The following is a 23,161-nucleotide window of genomic DNA, read 5'->3' as shown; positions in this document are numbered from 1 at the left end:
GGCATCTGTCTGCAAATTCTTCTTTGCTTTCAATCGTCTTCATCTTTCAAATGCATCTCCTATGTAGATCCTGGTTTTGCTTCTGCTTTTGTCAGGAGGTTTATGGGAGTCATAGCAAGGTCTTGTAATGGAGGTAACGTCAGACATAGTCCACAATGCTTGTAGTTGCAGCTCAGTGGTAACTGGCAACCTGGGATGCCCAAATTCTACTGACTTTGTGATTGGGAGATAGCAGTGGGTGGTGCAACAGATCAAAACATACGATATACACATACACAACACGATTTGCGGGCTGCAAATTAAATTTTTATATGTATTCTGGCTGTACTATTCAGTTAGATCAGTATTTCAAATTAAGATGTTTTTTTAGTCTGTGATGACATATTGGGTGATTTTATTGGCATACATTTATAGCTCCTTTGATAACTCCACAAAACATTATTTTTCTTTGTAACTTGAATAACCTCACTTTTATCTGTGAACAGACAGTTGGTATAAGCCACTGGATGACGACACAGAGAGTGAAGTGAAGAGACGACACAAAGCCTCAGCGACAGACGAGCTTCGCGCCACAAAGAGTAAAAGAGACGAAAGTGGTGAAAGAAAAGATGGACAAACAGACATCCAGACTAAAACAAGAAAACCCGCAAGACCTCTACCTGCAGCAGCTACCTCGTCCAAACCTGAAGACACCAAATCAATCAGCGACGACGCTGCCAACATCAGAACCTCACCTGTCCCTGAGACAAGTACAAGTCTGACCAACGACATGATAGGTTAGCAACACATGAAGATTCACTTTTTTGTGGTAAAATGGTCTAAGATGTCATGGATTAGATTAATATTTGTTTATTTGATGTTTGTCTCCTGTAAAGATAACTGTGAGGAGAGAGAAGAGCATCTTGAGACGATCGTTCAACCTTCTGGAGTTGGAAATATCAATGATTCATCGTCAAAGAATGAATGCCCAGAGCCAATGAGTAAGTAGTTCAGAGACCACACATGGAGTCTGTTTTATTTTCTTTTTCCCCCTAATGATTTGTACTAATTAGAAAATCAAGTAAGATCGGAATCAGAATAAACTGCAGATCCTGTTTCTTTTTCTGCCATATGTGAGAGTCATAGTGAGGTCTTTTAATGTTAGTAAGGTCAATATATCTGCAGCTCAGTGGTAAGTGGCAACTCGGATGCCCAAATGCTACTGACTTGGTGATTGGGAGAACAGTGGGTAACACAAAAGACCAAAACACAAAAACATAAACATGATTTGTATGCTGCAAATCAAACTTTTAAATGTGAATATTCTGGCTGTATTGTTGTCAGTTAGATCCGTATTTCAAATTAACATGTTTCCTTAGTCTCTGGTGACATATTGGGTGATTTCATTGACATACATTTCTTACATATAGCTCCTTTAAAAACTCCACAAAACATCATCATACTTACTACTGTAACTGAAATAACCTCGCTTTTTATCTGTGAACAGACAGTTGGTTAATGCCACTGGATGGTGACACAGAGAGCGAAGAGAAGAGTCGACACAACGGCTCGGCAATAGACAACCCTTGCGTCACAGCAGGCTCACAAACTGACACCAGCTGGATGTCAGGTGTTAAAAGAGAAGGAGATAAAAGCGGTGAAAGAAAAGATGGACAAACAAACATCCAGACTAAAACAAGAAAATCCGCAAGACTTCTACCTGCACCAGCTACCTCGTCCAAACCTGAAAACACCAAATCAATCAGCGACGACGCTGCCAACATCAGAACCTCACCTGTCCCTGAGACAAGTACAAGTCTGACCAACGACATGATAGGTTAGCAACACATGAAGATTCACTTTTTTGTGGTAAAAGGGGTTTGGTTTTTGGTTTAATGATTATTTTAATATTTTTTGTTTTTTGATGTTTGTCTCCTGTAAAGATAACTGTGAAGAGAGAGAAGAGCATCTTGAAACGAGTGTTCAACCTTCTGAAAATATCAAAAATTCATTGCCAGGGAAAGAATGCCCAGAGCTAATGAGTAAGTAGGCCTAGTTCAGAGTATTTTTATTTTTCTTCTATTGTCTTTCCCCCCAATTATTTGTACTAAATAGAAAATCTATTAAAATGTTCAACAATCATTTTCTCCTCACCTTGCAGGCCACTCCCCTAAACCTCTGAGAGAGCAGGCTGATAACCCAACGCACACAGACGCCACTACCAGTCACCACGAGGCAACACAAATGCAAAAGATTAATCAAGAGACAAGGTAAGGACTCATTCGTAATCTCATTATCTGGACAAATTAAGATGTTTGTTTGATACATGTCACCACAGAATATCTTTATTCCACAGTGATCCTCAAGCAAGTCATTCCTCGGACATAGAGGAGGTTTCGTCCTCTAGATGCTCCGCTGGCATTGATCTGGATACAATGGATCTTGATCAATTAAAGAAAGAGAAAATAAAAATGCAAATCAAAGTTTTAAAACTACAAGAGGAGTATTACACTATGAAAAATCAAAGATTAAAAAGTAAACTTGTGAAATGCAGGAAATAATTTGTGGACAAACCTGCAAAAATTCACACATTGTGCATTATTGTCAGTTTCAGGCATGTAGTTAAACAAGGGACATTTCAGTTACACAGGGATCACTAAGGGTGTTTACTGCTTACTCTAACAGCAAATAATTTTAGTCAGTTTATTAAAAGCATTTGATACTATGTATAAGAGGCTTGTCAGATATGGATATCCACCAGCAATAAAATGGCCAACGCTAAAAAACTTGAGGGAAGTATACTGTACATCACTGGACCAAATATTCCAACTGCAGCAGACAGTGTGGATTCTCTGAGTTAAACTATTGTCATATCCTTTGGTAATTAATTGACTTATGAAGGGCACGTTTTAAGTTTTTATGTTAAGTTTTAAATATTTTAGCCCTTGTGTCACTTTGACAATAATGTGTGTATACTATAGGTGTTTATTACTTGAAATGATTTTGTTACTGATGTTATACATTGTTATGTGGCATGGTGCCACAAACCTAGACCTAGTGTTACATTGTTTACATCAAGGGTCACAGTGGAAATGAGTGATGAGACTTTGTTTTGTTATCCTTGACCTGGAGTTCTCTCTAATTAAATATATGATGGACCAAACGTTTCTGCTTCTCCTTTGCCAGATGTGTGGTTCATCTCACTTCTGTCTGTGTCTGTCACTCCCTCCGTAAAAGTGTAGCTACACTACTGACTCAAAATCAAGCAAATTGTTTTAGTTCCGAGGCAATGGCAACATAAAAAAGGTCCGTTATTCCGAAAATTTCCGAAGGTCCGTTCTAAAAATTGTACATAATGTGTGGGCTAAAAAAAAATCCACATGTTTCGGGTTTCGATCCCTGGCGCCCGCACCGAAGGCAGCAGAGTAGGGGTCATTCCCCGGTAGGCTCTATGGACATACGTAAAACGACGTGTTATAGTTGTCTGCCTGACAAACGTTATTACAGGAGGTTGTTTCCAGGCCGGTAACGGTTAATGTTAGATAGGCGAAATCAGGACGGACTACGGCGGGATTTGTAAATTCACCGCCAGTCAAAACCAGCTGTTTGTTTTCACCGGAATGGGGGCGTGGCCTTGTTTCAGTTTCGTTTCCTGGGTTGAGAGACAGCGGAGGTAAGGTATCTGTTGTCAACTTTTAACAATGCTAAAATTTAAATCGATTTTGTGGTTTGAAACATTTATAGACGTGTCATGGATATTATAAACACAATTAACCAATATAATTCCCTTTCGCTTGAAATGCTGTCCTGTTTCTCTTTGTATGGCTAAATGTATCGATAACAGGCTGCGATCAGATTCTGAGTACCGGTAGATTAAAAAAGTTACGGTCAATCGACGTAATTGAGCTGAAACAAACAATAGAGAGGAGTGAAGCGAGCTCAGACAGGTTTTAGAAAACTAGTCACTGGTTCACCCGTTTCTGCTCTCACATGACTCTGCAGCTCAAGTCATCGACAACCACGGTTCATTTTGAAAAACAACAACTAAGCGCTTCCTCTAGCGCCAACCGTCCTTCAGAAATCAGCTGTTGTAGATACAGTCAGTTACAGATAGAGAAATAGAGTAGCCTAGTTTTGACAGAAGCCCATCATCTACCGCGTTGATCAGTAAGTTAAGCTATCTGACTATTAGAATGAAATACTGTTCAGATTACAACATCAGAATACAGAGTAACAGACTTTTTATGAAAAAAGTAACCCTATACTTTTATTTTGTTTAGCTACGAGGGTTTGCGTCTCAGAAAAACAATCAATTCGACTAAAAGCTGTCTGTTTGTTTAAGGCCGACCAAATGAAGAGAAGAAGAATACTGAGTGATAGTGAAGAAGAGGAAGAGGAAGACAAGGGCAGGAGAAGTAGCCTAAGGAAACGAGAGCGAATCAGTTACTCTATATATCAAAGTGATGAGGATAGAGAACAAGGAAAAAGTGAGATTTTGGAACCAGAGTTATGTGTGACCTGTGGAGTCAAAAAGGGCAGCCTGGATGTAGAAAAGCTGGCCAAAGGTGAGAAGACTATCTATCTATCTATCTATCTATCTATCTATCTATCTATCTATCTATCTATCTATCTATCTATCTATCTATCTATCTATCTGCATCCTCTTCCTATTTTGTTTGTAATTTGCATTGCTGTACTTGAATGCCCTGTTCAGGTGAAGACTGCATTCTGTGTGAGAGAAGCTGGTTTTCTCCCACTGCCTTTGAGGCCTATGCCGGCAAAGGCTCCAATAAAAAATGGAAAGCAAGTATTTTCTACAACGGCGAACCTCTGCAGACATTGTTTGATGTAAGACATTTTTCTTTGTTTCTTCATTTACGAGACTCACAGCCAACACTAAATAACATGTCACCATTATCACAGGAAGGGATTTTAACAGCAAAGAGATATAAAACAGGGAGAAGAACTTCCACCACAAAGGTAACTACACTTTTAAATATAATATTGATTTTGTAAAATAAGAAAATGCAACTTTGATACTTAATGTCAGAGGATTTTTTTTTCTTTTATCTCCCCAGCCACAGAAAATCCTGTCATCAGATGAGGAATCAGAAAGTTCCTATGAAGGTTTGAGGCACTTTCTTTTCTGCAGCTGAAACCAGAATTCGATGCTAAGCAGCATGGAGGCCAACTTATAATTATTAATTCATTTGATTACAATCGCTCTCAATGCAACAGAATTATACTCTGGAGAAGAAACCGAGGAAGTTGATGTTCAAGGCGACTGGCTCCCGGGGAAGGGAGAGAAGGAAAGGCAAGGGGCTGAAAGTGGTGCAGGAGATGTCAACACGACTGAAGAAGAGGAGGACAAGATAGAAGAGGGAGAAATTGAAGATGAGAGTGTGCCTGCTGTTATAGATGAAGACAACGTTTGTGAAGGTGGTGTTTCCTACACGAATCAACATCTGTATTTAGCACTAACACTGACAGTAAATATTGGCATGTTAGCAGCTTCTTTGTGCATGTGTGAATAATATGCCATCTCCTTTCAGAAACGCAGACAGATTTCATCACTTCAGCATATGGAAAAATGGCAGCAAGAGTTGTGCTCAGGAGGCTTGATGAGGTGAGATGGAGAAAAATCATTTTAACATACTATTTAAAGCTTTTCACCTTTCTCACACTGCATAGTTATGAAGTTAGTTATGCGTGTACACACACTGGGAGCTAAAGAAACTCCTTGTAATACCACCATCAGGTCAAAACTTTATTTGACTGACTTTTCCCATGATCCTCAGCAGTTTTGGTTTAGTTGAGCATGGTACCTGAAGTTTAGCTGTATAGCACATTAATAATGTAATAACATATTGAGTTTTGTAAGTATGAATAGTATAACATTACCATTTAGATATGTTAGCATGCTAACATATCAAGCAAGTGACCAAAGGTCAGAGCGTAAATCCAGTGACTCCAGTGACTCCAGTGACTTTCACAAAAACAGACTCTGACTGTAACATAGACAAATGTCTTAATTCATCTAAAATTTAGTTCTTGACTGTGGTCAAATTAATCCTGAGTAAATTAACCAATAATATTTAATCCCAGCTTGGCCATCACAAATAACGTATCAATCAAATATTATTGAGTGCTCCCCGTAATTCTGTGTTTCAGAGGACTGACCGTCAGTCAAACTGCCCAGAGCCAGAGCAACTAGAAGAAGGTTTGTGATTGTTTACTGTCCAACTTAAGCAAACAGAGGAGACTGTAGCGTGTGACTGAATCTGTCTAATTTTAAAAACTCCACAAAACATTATTTTTTTGTAACTTGAATGACCTCGCTTTTATCTGCGAACAGACAGTTGGTTTATGCCAGTGGAAGACACACCGAATGAAGGGGAGAGTCGACAAAACATCTCGGCAATAGACAACCCTTGCGTCACAGCAGCCTCACAAACTGACACCAGCTGGATGCCAGTTCTTAAGAGAGAAGGAGATGAAAGTGGTGAAAGAAAAGATGATGCACAAACAGAAATCCAGACTAAAACACCTGCAAGACCTCTACCTGCACCAGCTACCTCGTCCAAACCTGAAGACACCAAATCAATCAGCGACAACGCTGCCAACATCAGAACCTCACCTGTCCCTGAGACAAGTACAAGTCTGACCAACGACATGATAGGTTAGCAACACATGAAGATTAACTTTTTTGTGGTAAAATTGTCTAAGATGTCATGGATTAGATTAATATTTGTTTATTTGATGTTTGCCTCCTGTAAAGATAACTGTGAGGAGAGAGAAGAGCATCTTGAGACGAGTGTTCAACCTTCTGGAGTTGAAAATATCAAAGATTCATCACCAGAGAAAGAATGCCCAGAGCCAATGAGTAAGTAGTCCAGAGACCACACATGGAGTCTGTTTTATTGTCTTTTTCAAATGATTTGTAAAATCAAGTGAAATTTTCAACAATCATTTTCTCCTCACCTTGCAGGCCACTCCCCTAAACCCCTGAGAGAGCAGGCTGATAACCCAACGCACACAGACGCCACTACTAGTAACCACGAGGCAGCACAAATACAAATACATACACGTCACCACAGAATATCTGTATTCCACAGTGATCCTCAAGCAAGTCATTCCTCGGACATAGAGGAGGTTTCGTCCTCTAGATGCTCCGCTGGCATTGATCTGGATACAATGGATCTTGATCAATTAAAGAAAGAGAAAATAAAAATGCAAATCAAAGTTTTAAAACTACAAGAGGAGTATTACACTATGAAAATTCAGGGAGTTAGGAAGTAAACATGTGAAATGCAGGCAATCATTTGTGGACAAGCCTGCAAAAATTCACACACTGTGCATTATTGTCAATTACAGGCATGTAGTTACACAAGGGACATTTCAGTTACACAGGGATCGGTTGTTTACTGCTGGCTCTAACAGCAAGTCATTTTAGTCAGTTTATAAAAAGCATATGATACTATATGTAAGAGGCTTGTCAGATATGGATCTTTATCCACCAGCAATAAAATGGCCAATGCTAAAGAACTTGTCATGAGGGAAGTACTGTATACATCACTGGACCAAATATTCCAACTGCAGCAGACAGTGTGGATTCTCCGAGTTAAACCTTTGTCATATCCTTTGGTAATGGGTACAACTAATTCAATTATGGAGGGCGTTTCATAAAGTTTAACAGAAGGGTTAGGGTTAGTCACACCTACAATGGACAACTGGCTTGACATTTGGATGAAAGAATGACTTTTGTTGTATTTTTATGAAATTGTTTTTAATGTTTTTTTCTTTTCCCATACCTGTTAATAATTTAGATTGCCTTGATTTCTCTGTTTTGTACTTTGTGTATTACCTGTATTATTAATTATATGAATTCATAAGCTGTAAATAATAGTTGGAAATGTTATTTTTTCATACACAAAATAGAGGTCATTATGGACTTGTCAAAAATCATTACTATAGTTTGATAACATTAAATCAGTGGGGTGGCTAAAAATACATTTTAAAGATTTCAGCCCTCGTGCCAATTCTGACAAGAATGTGTGTGTATATACTGTATACATGTTAATTACTTGAAATGTTTTTTTTTTTTCTACTGATGGTAGACATTGTATGGTGCCACAAACCTTGACTCAGGCCCTGCATCAGTGCAGCTTCGTTTAAATCAAGGATCACAGGTTGTGTTGACCTGGGGTTCTCTCTCATTTCACACAAACTGAATTAAAGATATTGATAACGGGCTGTGTGCTTCATCGTCATCACTTGTGTCTGTGTCTGCCACTCCCCTAGAGAAAGGTGTACACTATTGACTAAAAATCAATAAGGCAAGGCAACACACCTGTCTCTAAAATGTCTATGTATGGAAATGATCTTCTTGATCAAACTGTCAAAATCCTTAAGGGAGTGTCTCTCAACTTGTGGGTCAGTGCCCATCAGCAGGCCATCAAAGTTATTTCATCATTATCTGCAATACAAAATAAGACATATATACATAGGTTTTCTTTTAAAGCAACTTACCGCATACTCAGGACAACCCCAGGTGAAGTATGGGAAAGTAATCATTAAAATCCATCTGCTATGTACTGCCAAAGAATTACTCAAATTGCAAAAGACCCAAAGATTTATTATAACCAGCTGTGTTTGCATTCAGGTGTAACACTGAAAAATAGAATACGTGTCCTTATTTTGTACATTTGTATTTACAAGTCAATCTGAGTGGTTCTGCCACTACAACAGCTGCTATTCTGTCATTTCTTCTTCCTCCTCGTCATCCCCTTCCTCATCATCTTCATCAAAGTATTTATCTTCTGCGTCTCTGCTGACAATGTCCAAGTTGTCATAGTCTGGGTTCTCATCCACCTCTCTGTAACAGATGCAAATACTTTTAATTTATACTTTATAAATGAATAGCAATATATTATTGGTTAGTATTATTATTAGTTTCTCATAGTTTCTTTTCTCTGGGGTCACAACAACCTTCATATTATCAGTTAAACTATTAGTTCCTGGTTCACATTTTAACTACATTGTATTGTATTGTATTGTATGACCAAATCATCAATTCACTTAATTCTATAGATATTGTCTATGGTATATCTTGCTTCAGTTGAGTTGATACGGCCATGTGTATCTGCCTCTTCTGTTTGTATCATTAAATCAGGATTTCAACATAATTATTCCATTAGTGAGATTATTGTTACTCACATTTAAAAGCTCTCAAACATTTTTAATTCAACCATAAAACCATGTTTAGAGACTGGCAGCTTCATCCACCTCAATTAGTCCTACGTGTGGTAATGCACTACCCAGTGTCTGTTTAGTGTGGAAGCAGCTGTTAACAAGCATTTGTGGTGATGGTGTTGTGGCTGACCTGTAGTTAAAGTCTTTGTCTTTGCCGTCTAGGAAGCGCTGGTGCATTTGACTGATGAACTCCTCCCTGAGCAGAGCTTTCTCCTCGGTGGTGGGTTCCCACTCCTGAACTTTATTGTCTGCAGTTTGAGCACACACAGAGACACATGCTGACAAAAAGCACAGTAATGAAAGCAGTGAGAGTAACTTCAACACCACTTGTTGTGATCCCTTCTCACCGTCATCCTCCTCCTCATCTTCCTCCTCCTCTTGTTGGCAGTCCTCTCTCTCCTGCTCCTCCTGCAGACGACTCTGGATGAGACGCTCCTGGTAGGAGTTGAGGAGGAGATGGGCGAGACCTCCTGTGCCTCCAGATGGTGCTCCTTGTTCCCCTTGTGCACCATCCAACATGGCCTCCTGCGAGCGCTCCAGCACCTAAAGCATTTAGAAAATGAGCTTCAAGATACACTGGGAAAAATTAAAAGAAACCTTCTCTAAATCTAAACTCAGCATTAAATTATAAAATACAACTCACCTCCTCATCAGTCAGGTATTGGCCAATATACTGTTCATACAACAGCGGCTCCCTTATTCGCATTTGTTCTTCACTGAAGTACTGACCCTCTAGGAGAGGAGGCAGAGCAGAGGAATGACAAGTTGGAACGAACCAACAGCAATATCAGTTTAATGCACGATAAACATATCTTATTGCACCAGGTATATAATATATACTACAAGACTACCAGTCACTGGTTGAGTGGTTGTAAAGGTGGCAGAAGCAATATGTAAAACCATGTCAAGTAAAACCAAAACTATCCTAGACACAAGCGGAGGAAGGCCCTACCCTTCTGCAGGGCTCTGAGGGCAGCATAGCGCTGGTTTCGGACCCTGGTCCTGTTGGTGCATCCTGCAGATCGTCTTTGTATCACTTTGCTGTAGTGTTGGGTTCGCGGGTCCGAGCAGACGTGAGCAAATGCTGACAGGTCCTCGGGCTTCAGACAAGTCTGGCAAATGAGACAGGGGAAATGTTGTTTATCACAGTAAGCCAATAAATTTGGGTTATAGATGGGTTGCTGATTTCCCCTGAATAGTAACTGTAGTAATAACAAGTAATGTTACAACCACAAAAACGTCAAAACCACTCGACATGTGATAAAATTGTGGAACAATTTTGTTTTTACTGAACAGTAATCCAGTAATCCACAGGTGCATTAACAGAGAGAGTGGGGTCTCTGTTTTGACAGGGCAATTAGCAAACTTAATAAATATGTCCTTTTGTACCAAATACAGGCTGGTAAATACACAAAGAGCTCAGTACACATACATGATACCTCTCCAGGAAAACCAGCGGTTTGCTCCTGTACTGATTCAGCAGCTCGGCTTTGCGCTGCTCTAGGGTCAGTTCAGCCTCTCCGACCTGCTGGCTCTTCACCAGGTTCCCACTGGATGCTACGGCTGCGACCATGGCGTTCACACAACTGGTCTCCGCGCTGCTCACGGCCTGATCGATAAGCACGAAAACAGAATCAGACTTTAATGCCACCAAAAACAACTACAGAGGACACTGGGCGGATATTTTTGCACTACGTTAACGTTACACATCTCACCGGGGTGTCGCTCGGCGCCTGCTCGGTGACTGTGGGGATGTGTGGGATGTTTAAATCAGGTCTCTGGGTCCATGTCACCGGTTCTTCCGGTAACTTGCTCTCGTCCTCACTCTCACACGGACTCGGCTGTATTTTAACAGGTGGTTCAATTTCTCCCCACATTTTTAACAGTGCTAACCAGCTAACGGACGTGTTTCCAGTGACTCTTGTGTTTGGCTAGCTAACGTTTTTTTTTGTCAGACGATAACGTACTGATATCAATATGCAGCCCTAGACACCGACATACGCTCGTCGTTTAAGAACAGTATCACACGAACACGTATTAACTTACACATTTAGCTACACATATGATTTTGAAGATTTCTTTCACTTGTTTCTCTTGCACATTGTTTCGCCGCCATATTGGTCCGTCATTGTTATTGGCCCCCTCTCCGTGTCAGGATTATTCGTTCCGCCCGGTCATCATCCAGGCGTCTGCGTGGTGAATGGTGTTGTCGCCCTCATGTGGCTATGGGCTCATATGACTTACCTATGGGGAACTACCGTAAATATGAGGAGATATGCTGCTTCGGTGCGTGACCCTACGTTTCACAACAGGACTTTCAAAGGTAGCTTGTTGGAAAGTAACAGTTTCTTAAGTAGCAGAACAGAGTAACGTTAACATGTTGTAGGGATATTGCAAAGGAAACTATATTAACAAACTAGATAACAGTTAGCCAATTCATTATGACATAATGGTGTATTTTGCTGTATTTCTCACTCCGCAGTCTGCCTCTGCCTCGGTTTGCAGGGGGGAGTATTTTGTGTTACAAAACGTGACACCGGAGCTGAAGAGAAATTCCCTTCAAAACAATGTTGGACATTGTTCTAAAACTTTCCAGCCGTCATGGTCAACAGTATAGTTGTATTTTAAAAGTTTCAACAGGATATTCAGTTGTTCTCATCCTGGTTTACCTCACAAGTGCCGCACACACTTGTCCTGCTCGTCTTTTCGTTGGACTCGCCTGAGCTGGACAATGACATGTGCACTGTACAGGAACAGTGATGGCACTACAGACTGTGTGGATAGCACCAAGGTACGTATTTACAACAGAGGAGGTAACAACACATAGCCTTGGTACACTGAAGTTAGATGTCCTGCATCCTGTCGGCAGCCTGTTGCTCACATTGACGTTACTGCAAACCATATAGCCTACTGCATGGGTTTCCTATCACTTGTATCAGATAACAACAATGTAGCCTACTCAGGTCAAAATGTATTTGTTTCAGTTTCAGTGTTGTTTCCAGTCAATAAAAACTGAAGAAGACTGGGTTTCAAACTCTGGCTCTCACTTCCCTCTTCATGCACCTTGAACAACATGTTTTGTGTTTGTGTGTTTTTCTCAGTCCAGCTGTCTTGTTAAATACTGAGAAGTGTTGGTTGTTACCCTTCACAGCTTACAACAGCAGGAGGATGAATGTGTTTCTGATGCATCTCTTCTGTTATTTATTTGATTTTTAGTGCAAGTGGATCCAGTGAGATGAGCTCATTTAAAAGCAGCCAAGGACCAGGTATGTAGCCTAATCATGACCCGACCTGTTTAGCTTCTGAGATCAGATGAGATAGGGCGTGTTCAGGGTGGTATCATGGCCGTAAACCAGGGTTATGGTGACAAATAGCCTATAAACTTGATGATCATCAGCACCAAGCCCGTCGTTGTGTGTTCATGTGTAGAAAACAGATCTTTCTTTCCTTTTTTTGCTTTATGTTTTTTTGTCATTATAACATTATAACATTAAAGTATTGTTTTTGCTTTCTGATTGGTGCTGACCACAGTGCAAACAGGTTCACAGTAGGCTATAACTAGGCTATTTAAATGAGTGAGGTTGTTGCTTTCTAGCTTGTGAGTGTTTGCTTTTCTGACAAAGCTGCAGAAAGCAATGCCAAGTTTTCCTTTTTGAGTTGACACAGTTACAATAGTTTGAACAGCCAGCACTCAGTACATTGTTTACATTCCAACACAAACACGATGGGATACTCTGGAGCTAAATTAAGCCAGTGTTGCCCCTCCTGTCCCCCTGTGTAATGTCCCATATAGTAGATTTACAGCTTAAAGCATGACAGTGACTCTGTGGTCATCTGCTATCAAATTAGACTCATGGCTGTTCTGTGGCTGTGTTGGTATGACCTAAAATAAGCCACACAGACCAGCTCTGGCTTTGCTTTGACCAAACAGCAGATTTTTAATGATACTGATGCTTAAAGTGTGATACTGTTTATTATTCAGATTATTAACTAAACCATTGTGTGGGCAAAGAAAGTATTCACCTGACTCTAACCCTGAGAAAACACTAGGCTGAGCCATGCTATCCCATATCAGAGCTTAACATTAACCTATTGGAAAACTAACTGTACCATGGAGACGACTTTGTGCAAAATGTTATTTTATGGGATAGTAGAATTGCAATTTCCATTCTGATCCAAATCAATATTAAGAAGATTTAAGGTCAGATAATGATATTTGGTTAATGTGGACTGACACTTTTATCTGAAATCCCTGTGTGACATGATGAATACATCATTCATTCATTCATCATCTTCTTATCCCTTTGGCAGGTTGAGCCAGGGGAGACTTTGGAAATACAATATGATCATGCAGCTGTTGATGTAACAATTCAGGACTAGACTGTAGAAGTCAGACTAAAAGGAGTGAGGCTCGAGTTCAAATAAAGGAAATGAATGGAAGATTGTCTGTGAAGCGGCTGATCTGATATAAGGCAGCAGAGTGAAGCAGGCGGTGACTGACTCTAGAGCAACAAGGCAAACTAGAGAGATGAAGTGATGAATCTAAAACACGAACAAAGACAAACAACACCTGGAGGAACTTAGAACTAGTCGGCCATAGTGTCTGTACCACGTTGAGAAGCAGCATCAGGAGTTCAAACACTGCAGACACGGCACAGTTGATGAGCTGGTGGTTAAGCAGGATAATTAGCAGCTACGTGACTGTTTAATTAACATGCCAGACAATTCATTCATTCATTCATTTCTTTATTTCAGACCCAAGGGGATCCATATTGCCACAAAATATTTTTTTTATTGGGATTGCGCCTATAAATATCCATAATTCAAGTTATTCTTTATATATAATCAAAAACTAGTCACCTTGTAGTTTTTCTAAATATCTATTATTTGAAAACACTGTTGCTTATTATGAGAAGAGCGAAGAGTAGCAGCAGAGAACCCAACAGAGTCGGGATCAGCAGACTTTAGTGAACCCAGGGGAGAGTCAGGGCTTCGGATTGGTTGCCATGTCAACAGACACTACCATGAACTTGTATGGGGCTGCTTCAGGATGGCAAAATTAGATTTATTTTCCGTTGTATGTAGCAACGCAAGCGGCCATTAACTGAAGGTCAATGTTCTGCGAAAACACCGAAAAAGGCCAGAACTGTTGTTGTGATGGAAATGTTTTGTGTGGGATTATGTTACTGTTTTATTGTATCAGTTCCAGGATGTTTAGTCTTACCACTCCTACTGCTGCTTGTGACCGATCTTTCAGTAGATCTGTGTAATGCTTGTCCAGCCATCAATGGATGTGATGTGGGAGCAGGAACAGGAACAGATTATTTGTAAAATTTGTGTAACACAACACTGAAGGAGAATTGATAAAAAAAAATTAAAAAAAATCAGGCTATCAGTGTTTTTACAAAAACAGTGGATATCATGGCATTTGTTCCCTTAAGTTTGACTTGGCTTGATTAGCAACTGGCTATTATAAGTTTCAAACCGTTGGAGACTCGATCACCAACATGATAAAGTGCGATAGTTGTTGATAGTATTCTGTTTAATACGGTGTTTTTGCAGCACTGTGAGGTCATCCCATGGTTGTTTTGGTTTGACTCACAGTGGAAAAGAGTGTAGGACAGTTCCTATGTGTGCAGCACGCTGTGCAAATGTCAGGCAATGCTTTATTTGACGGACTGTAATCCTCTGTCCGTGGATAAATGCAGTGTCAGAGAGTTGATGAGTGAACACATAAACACTACATCAAATGTTGGATGCAGTTGTATTGTGGGGGGATTTTAACCATCAATACAGAAAGCCATTGCATCCTAACACTATTTGATCAATATTAATGCCTTGTCATGATAAATGTAAACAAATAAAACTTTGGCGATGTCCGTCTCACACATGCTCGAAATAATGAGGATGTGTGAACTCAGATACTGGGACCAGACCAGGTCTAGAGCCTGATCAGACCTGAATCTCTAACCCAATGTCTAATTAGCAGATATGCTTTTTGTTAAGGGATCCTTAAATCAATTAGTAAAGAACTGTAACCAAGATATGTATAGTGAGGGAATATGGTATAGTGTAAAAATTAACATGTCTGTGCTCTGTGGTGAATTAACCCAAATGTTAGAAACAGAATATCAGGTTGGTGTATGTCTAAAATCACTTGTTGATTCTATCAGCTGTGATTTGAGCTGAACCTCATCCATACAAAACAAAGAGTAAAAGTGAGCTTTAAAAAAAATAAAAAATAACATCAGTTATACTTATTTTCAACTACCATTGTTACAGTCCTCTGGTTATGTTTTTGATTGGTTCCTTTCTGCTGCTTGTCCAGCTCCATGTTGTTTGTAATGGTTTATTCATAACATTACAAGGGATACTTATTAATTCAATTCAATGTTATAGGTAGCCTATAAATAAATTCACTGAAGCCTTTTCAAAGTGTGAAAAAAGCTCACAGTCGAAATATTGTTGACTATTGGCTACACTGTTGCCCATAAAGTTGGAATACAATATTTTTTATACCTGTTCTCATGAAATGATTGTGATGAATGCAGTTTATTCTTGATAGATAATAATGAATATATCTTCTCAAAACTTTATTTCACTTTTTTTTTTACTTTATTGATCGATCTCTTCCAAACATATCACTCTGTGAAATTTAAACCACAATTAACCTTTGTAACAGGAAGAATACAAAGAGAAATGTGTCTGGAAACAAAATTATTCCCACTTTAACAGTGTATACTGAGCCTGTCAACAATCAGGGATTACCTTTCCTTTTTTTTAACAGAGCAGCTCCACTGTCATTCCAGCAACTCTCTCTCTCTGTCTCTCTGTCTCTCTGTTTATGTTGAGTTGCCAATAACAACTGAGTGGTGGACCCTTTGTTGACTTTAGGGACACCAGGGCGCCCGTTACCTCGCCTCACTCCAGGCTCGTATAGCTAAGAATGAGTCATTTAGGCAGAGAGACTGAAGTGGAGGGAAAGACAGAAAGTACTAGAGCAGTAGAGTACGCTACGCGGGGAGAGAGACAGAGCAGACGGAGAGAGAGAGAGAGAGAGAGAGAGAGTGGTAGAACTAGATAGGTAATATACCTCTACTGAGAGGTAACACCAGCAGTTCTAATGGATGTCCACGGTAAATTTGGCCTTGAGACTTGATCGTTTTTTATCTGTCCTCACTTTGTCGGCATGTCTAGAAGCCTCACTCTGATACTCTGGTAACCATGGAGACCAAGTTTGGAGAGAGACCAAGTGCAGATGCCTCCATCCCCAGCCCTCAGAGTGAAGCTGTGGCCAATGAGCTGCAGGAGTTGTCCCTGCAGCCAGCCCCCAAACTGCTGCCACTCAGAGAGAGGAGGAGTGGTAAGTTGCATCTTTTTTTTTTTTTTTTAATAAATAACTCATGTTTGTTAATCATCTACAAAAAATACAAAGATGGAGCATAATGAGATTTGATTGAATTATTGTTCTTTAGCATGACTCTTGAAACACACTCTCCTGTGTTTCAAGAGACAGTGAGGAGTGTAAAAGCAGATGTCCCTAGAGGGAGTTTAGGTGTAAAGGCTTTTCCACAGTGTCTGTAGAGCTGCTGGCTGAGAGAGTTTACATTTCGGACATACTAGGTCTCCTTTCGCATTACCTCATTGTAAACAGAAACGTGTTGTATGCACACCATGTCAGTGACGTGCACTTGTTAAAAAATAATGGTGAAATAACAAAATGGACCTTGACTAAACAGTAAAAATTATAAATATTTTTTACTGTACCTCATTATGTCCTTTTCATGCCACTTTACACTTCTAGTTTATCTACATTTATTTCACATTCACTCTTCATGTTAATATTGTTGCATAAAGGACACATGAGAGTTTATGAATATGAGTCTTTGCTATCAATTTAACTACCAAACTGTATACAAGTAGAGCTGAAACAATTAGTTGATAAACATACAAGAAGATGATAAACCATCATCCAATAAGGGACCTGACCTGTTGAGGTCAGATGTGGCACCTAATGGCACCTGCAGTGTTTTGTAGTCTGGGTTCTTGTTTTATTTCTTCTTGTGCACAAAGATGCCCCTGCACAGACCAGTGTCAGTCATTTTTGAAAACACTTTTTGTGAGGCAGGACTAATAAATGCCTTTGTGACTGTTTCTCCTTTCAGTGGAAAATCTTCTAGCCACAAGTTTCTCTTCTCCTATGAAGAACACAGCATAGAAATCATATGTTTCTTTGTTGGATTTCATGTTCAGTGTGTTTAGACGGTAATCCACTGCAGAGCCATCGTGTTTTTGTAAAAGTGCATGTCCCCACCTTCTGACCAATATGAGTACTACAACCAGAGTGTTTCTTAGTAAGACAGAAATGAATGTGTGCCTGGTTAAACAGCTCATGAACAGAACCATCTGATGCACTTGGAAGTTCACTTATAGTCCCCTTCAAATCTCATTAATCAGCTTTGAATAGCCCTTCTGTGTGTGTGTGTGTGTGTGTGTGTGTGTGTGTGTGTGTGTGTGTGTGTGTGTGTGTGTGTGTGTGTGTGTGTGTGTGTGTGTGTGTGTGTGTGTGTGTGTGTGTGTGTGTGTGTGTGTGTGTGTGTGTGTGTGTGTGTGCAACCCTAGACCCAGTGTGCACAGATGAGGAGGTTCTGGATATAGCGATGCGGCCAGCTGGTCCTGCTATTTAAACCAGTGGGAGTGATTGCCGAGGTTAAGAGGAAAGAGAGATGTAATATCAGAGGAGGGGTTAGATGGGGGAGGTGGGGGGTTGAGCTGCGGAAAAGTTATTGGCTGAGGAAAATGATTGAAACTATTGGGGCATGGAGTAGCTATTTAAGAAGAACATAAAATATAAGGTCAAAGGAAGAGTTCAAATATCCTCTGAACAAATCACAGTGTACAAGCCAGGGCGCAGGGGACCAAACTCACAATTATAAATATGCTCACCAACAGCGCAAGTTTGGTGAAAATGTGGAGAACAATTCTGTAAACGTAATGTTTTTGGACTCACAGTGCAATTATATGGCCACAAAACACCGGATTCTTAAATCTGACAGAAGTTCAGTGCATTCATGCCAAAACGTTCACTTTTTTTAATAGTCTGGAGGAGACCTGAGAAGGACACAACATATCAGTTTGACTGACATGAGGATCAATAGCTCATAACTACATTTTCAGTTTGGGTGAATTTGTCCTTGGAAACCTGATAGAGACAGATATGAGATAGAGAGAGTGGATATAGTTTAATATTCTTTAGTACTGCATTTGTTTCATGATCAAAGAAGAGCCTTTCATGGAAAGCAGAAATGAGCAGAACAGAAATACTTACTAAACAGTGTATCATTATAACAGGCACGACAGCTCCACAGGAGGTGGAGGAGCTGGGGTTGGAGATAATCTGACACTTGTTTACAGCTCTCTCTTGTTTAAGGAAGTGCATATGTGATGAAAGTGGAGATGAGAGAAATGTGTGGCAATAAATAACAGTTGGTATTAGAAAAATCACGTTTATAGCTTTAGTTTTGATCTTAAAATTGCAGTTATAGGTGAGATTTTTAAAACTGCTTCTCTACCACAAACATGACCTAATAAAACAAATAACTGTGGCTCATTAGCCTGATGTCTTGAATTCCCTGTGTAATGTAGCCTCTGAGCCTTGCTTTAATATCCTGGAGTCCTGAGCAGAGGGGGTCATGGGAGCTCTCTCTAAAGTACTTAGTCAGGTTTTTAATGGACACACACAGTGACGCATCCGTTTACAGCAGCTGCTTTTGGCATTGACCTCTTTTGACCTCTAGCCTCGCCCTTTCGTCCCAGTGAATCCTTTTGTCTTCTGCTCACAAAGCCAGACATGTTGAAGGCTAATAAGGTTAAACACAAAGTTCAAGCTCTATCTTGGCAGAAAACTCTTGAAATGTTTTTGTTGGATCTGCTTTGTGCTGTGTTCAGTGACCAGGAGGAGTCCAGTTGATATCGAGGGTCTTCTTGACAGCTTAAACAGTGTATTTTTATAGGGCATGCCAGTGGGCTCTAGAAATACCAGGTGAGTTGGTCCAACTAGCCAAAAGGCCACATGTACAGGATGCACTGCTGTAGCATGAAGGGTGTTGCTAGTGTAGGAATTGTTGCCGATAATATTGTGTAGCATATGTGACTTACGGTATATGAAAGTGAAACTTTGAACAGATCTGCTCAGGATGGTGGAGCAGGTCTGTTCCAAATTTACATATGATATTAAAGGAGAACTATGCAAGTCTGGTCGCTTTTCTGCTGTTTTGCTAGCCCTCCTCCTGGCCATGTGCATTTGTTTACAACAAAGCTGGTGATAAATCAGTCAATAGAACGGTACATAACGTTATATATCATATACGATTTTAAGACGTACGTATATTTGTGTAATCTTATCTGTCATAAACAAGGGATTACGGGGGTCAGGGCACATTTGTGTTGTGGTGTCGCAGAGACGAGAGCTGGGACACCGGGGCGGCGGTGCTGATCTTGCAAAGTTGTTTTTCAGCCAAGAGACGCTACATGGAAGGCAGAGAGCCTCCATTCTCCCTCATAACAAGTAACATGTCATCTATTAAACCATCACAATTACTCCAAAGCTATTTAAGGTAAAAATGTAGCATAGTTAAGGTGAAAATCCTGCATAGTTCCTCTTTAATAGAATATTTCCCTTGTTGTGATGTTTTGATGACAGGTGTGGATTTGGTTGAAAACTCTGGAAGAGGCTGTAGTAAGCTGACGTTAACTTAAGGAGAAGTGTTTCCAGCATGAAAACTACAATCTTGACCTTAGCTGATCCGGAGCTTGAGCTCTGTTTCTGTTTATTAATAAACAGCGATTAACATCTGCCTCCACAGAAACAACAAGCCAGAGTAGTGTGGGTGGGAGAGGGAAAGAGAGAGATGGAGATTTACAGTCCGCTTGGAGCCCTCAGCAATTTACCAGCTTTATCTCAACGTTTATGACTGATATGAGGAAACACTTTACGGAGACCGACTGAGATTTATACGAACAAAAATGTGTGGACACATTTTCAGATACCGCAATGTTGCATAAATTATAACAGCGTGAGTGTGTGCACACAGAGTTATCACACATAGATACACACTTTCTGAGAACAAACAATTGCACACACCTACACACACACAAACACACAAACACATGCAGCAAAGCAGGATTATCCCTGTCAGCGTTTTGGTTGGGGCCTTATCGGAAGTAATGGTGGATCAGAGTCCTGATTCATTTCCTCCTCTCTCCTCAGACTGAGGAGTTCTTTGCCTGGGGAAACCATATCTCACATTTTAACACACTCAGTTACAAGAATGCACACACGGACACATCACCCTTCATATTTAGCGAAACTACGCAGATTCTAATTGGTGTCAATCAGCAATTGGTAAAATTTACATTTACCGGTACTGAGACACTCTACAGTGTTTATAAAGTACTGCCAACCCTACATAATGTTTTCTTTCCATCAATGTAATTTGAACATGACAAGCACCATCAGTTCATTGTGATGCTAACCGACAGATGAAAGGAGAGCGCCCAGTTTTTCTCACCTTGAAAGGGCCGTGTCTCCCCCTTTAATGTCATATCATATTATCTGTTGTCAGCTGGGACAGAGCCTTAATAATGGAGATGAATGAAACTGTCAGTGGACGGGAGTGGGTGTTTTATCCTGACACGCAGGCAGGGAGTGAAGACAGCCAAGCTGAAAGAGAGAGATAAAGGCGGTTTAAAGGCAGCCAGGCAGGTACACATCACTGACCTGCAGACAGAGGACGAATCAGCTGGTGGATGCAGTTATTATTATTATTATAAGTTGAATCCACCTTGACTGAATGCTAATGCCAGTGTGAGGGGGACTTCCATCCATCGGCTATACGGCCTAGCTGATATAGGGCCAGGGCAGCATTCACCAGTCTATCACCAGTTCAGTCTTCACAGGGCCAAAGGTATAGAGATGGGCAATTTTAGAGCCACCAATCAACCTAATGCTAATGACTTTGAACTGTGGGAGGAAGCCAGAGAACCTGGTGAGAACTCATGAAGGCATAGGGAGAACAGGCAGCCCAGAAAGGCCCCAGGCCCGGATATCGAACCCGGGAGCTTCATGCTGTGAGGCAAACCACTAGAGATCCATACCACCTTGTGGGGGACTTGCAGTTGAATAATGTTAAAGTTCCTCTCCAGGCATGTTTTAGACGGACTGGTGGAAGAGTAAACGTATGAAGATGGTTAGCATGAGAGGAAACACCAGAGAGACTCAACCACATATTTGTTGATGCTGTTTTTTAAGCTTCTAACTGGCAGCAGCTGTGTCAGTGTCAGTGGTTGTGCTCTCTGTGTTGATAAGGTTTTAGGTTTATTTTTGACAATTGTATGCCTTTATTGGAGAAAAAACAGTAGCATGTAGTGAGAGAGAGGAGTGACAGCAAATGCATCAGCTGGATGGGAGTTGAATCAGGGACTTGCTGCTGACCATTCTTCTATCTGGTCACTTCAGGGTTGGGGTTTATTTTGCCCACCACAGACATAGTCCCCACAGGTTGATCCTTCATTTTAACATTTGAAGCCCTGGCTGGCTGAAAGAGACACATTCTGCTCATGAAATTTCTTATATTACACAAATAACACCACAAATTTCAAATATGATTTTAATCAGAGGAAGTTTTTAATACAAAGTCAAGGAAAGATTTTTCTTGAAATGCATATGATAAATTGACAATCTTGGCAATAGGATTTGTAAATGGAATTTGGTTGATTCATCAATTTAATTTTTAAAATGACTAACGCACAATAGTTTTTGTCAGTATGGCAGGTTGAAAATAAGCAGAGAGTTGCAGAGAGCTTACTTAATAACCCACTGTCTTCCTTTTTTGTTAAGCACATCCACTGTACTGTATGTGAGACAAATTAAATGGAAGATGAGATATTTGAGGATTATTGTTGGTGCTACACTGGTTTTCTTTTTGCGTGACACCTGATAAATATGACAAACAAACAAAAAGAAACACCACATTTAAAGCTGTGAGCACATCTCGACTGTTTATCATTGAAGGACTCTATCAGCTGCTGACTCCAGGGTCTGCACCCACGCCAGCAGCTAAAATATAACAAGTCAGGTTCTGATAGATTTAGCTGAGCGTGACAGACTTATCTGTGGTCCTCGTCATCATTCACCCTCTGAGGAACAAATCTGACTCATGTATGTGAGCAGCAGCTCAGACTGCAGCGTGCCCCTGCACTTCATTCTCATGCTAAGCTATTCATGCACAAAAGCTGCCGCCTATCAAATGTCTGCAACTATCTTGGTACAGCCATAAAACGGTAGCTTTTTGGTTTCATTTCTTACTGCTAGTTCAGGTTGCAGTCATACTCATAATGAGCCACAACGCGGGGTTGCTTGACAGAGGGTCGCGAGTCAGGTTTCAGTTTATCTGTGTATTTGCCAGAAGGTGTAACAGCGGTGGTCTGCGCTGTGACACCAAACAAGCTTCAGTTTGAGATGACACCCCCAGACATAGTTAAAGGGATAGTTCAACGTTTTGGCAAATTGGCCCATTGTCATAATCCCTATAGTCATAGCAGTAGGTTAAGGTTTGTTACCTTTATTTGTCGGTGCAAGCTATTTATAACGGAGCAGAGCTGCGAGCTGCTCAGAGCTACGCTACAGAGGCTAATGGGATTTCTTGGTTTCCCTCATCAAACTCATCAAATACACAATCCAACAACTCAAACGCTCTCGTGGACAAGTTGTGACCTGCACATTCACCACGCTATGAGATAGTAACGGAATGTTATGAGACAGAGTTGTTTTCGAGGTAAAAACAGAGACTGCTTGCTGGAAAACTGCGCCTGAGGAATGCGCATCAGCGGTTTGCATGAATTTACCTCGAAAACAACTCCGTCTCGTAAC

The 23,161-nt window shown here is 40.5% G+C and overlaps 3 protein-coding genes and 1 long non-coding RNA gene across 4 annotated transcripts in view; 3 read left to right on the top strand and 1 right to left on the bottom strand.

Annotated features, from left to right (window-relative positions):
* The first annotated feature begins 574 nt into the window (after window positions 1–574).
* Window positions 575–2,759, top strand: LOC310990465. Its single transcript, XR_014595578.1, has 4 exons — window positions 575–776; window positions 876–980; window positions 2,141–2,249; window positions 2,336–2,759. It is a non-coding gene; the product is annotated as an uncharacterized lncRNA (long non-coding RNA).
* A 1,300-nt stretch (window positions 2,760–4,059) lies between these two features.
* Window positions 4,060–8,211, top strand: LOC310990464 (uncharacterized protein). The gene is made up of 10 exons (XM_083977848.1): window positions 4,060–4,544; window positions 4,694–4,827; window positions 4,903–4,959; window positions 5,058–5,106; window positions 5,218–5,418; window positions 5,532–5,605; window positions 6,151–6,199; window positions 6,335–6,658; window positions 6,758–6,862; window positions 6,968–8,211. The coding sequence occupies exons 1-10, from the start codon at window positions 4,331–4,333 to the stop codon at window positions 7,276–7,278; spliced, it is 1,518 nt and encodes a 505-aa protein (XP_083833974.1). The 5' UTR covers window positions 4,060–4,330; the 3' UTR covers window positions 7,279–8,211.
* Window positions 8,212–8,520: 309 nt separating this feature from the next.
* ccdc97 (coiled-coil domain containing 97) lies at window positions 8,521–11,348 on the bottom strand. Its single transcript, XM_083977583.1, has 7 exons — window positions 10,947–11,348; window positions 10,664–10,840; window positions 10,184–10,343; window positions 9,875–9,963; window positions 9,579–9,774; window positions 9,362–9,479; window positions 8,521–8,854 (listed from the first exon to the last, which is right to left on the bottom strand). Exons 1-7 carry the CDS (start codon window positions 11,106–11,108, stop codon window positions 8,731–8,733), a joined length of 1,026 nt encoding a protein of 341 aa, XP_083833709.1. The 5' UTR covers window positions 11,109–11,348; the 3' UTR covers window positions 8,521–8,730.
* Window positions 11,349–11,774: 426 nt separating this feature from the next.
* LOC310990271 (myocardin-related transcription factor A-like) overlaps window positions 11,775–23,161 on the top strand; it is a 40,425-nt gene continuing 29,038 nt past the window's right edge. Inside the window, exons 1-3 of the mRNA XM_083977578.1 lie at window positions 11,775–12,022; window positions 12,448–12,497; window positions 16,429–16,594. Coding sequence (XP_083833704.1) covers window positions 16,456–16,594 — 139 coding nt within the window. The 5' untranslated portion in view covers window positions 11,775–12,022; window positions 12,448–12,497; window positions 16,429–16,455. The remainder of the gene's footprint in view (window positions 12,023–12,447; window positions 12,498–16,428; window positions 16,595–23,161) is intronic.

Source organism: Trachurus trachurus (assembly GCF_905171665.1).
Source record: "Trachurus trachurus genome assembly, chromosome: 8".
Lineage (NCBI taxonomy): Eukaryota > Metazoa > Chordata > Actinopteri > Carangiformes > Carangidae > Trachurus > Trachurus trachurus.
The sequence above is the reverse complement of the archived record's forward strand: the minus strand, read 5'-3'. Positions and strand labels throughout refer to the sequence as shown.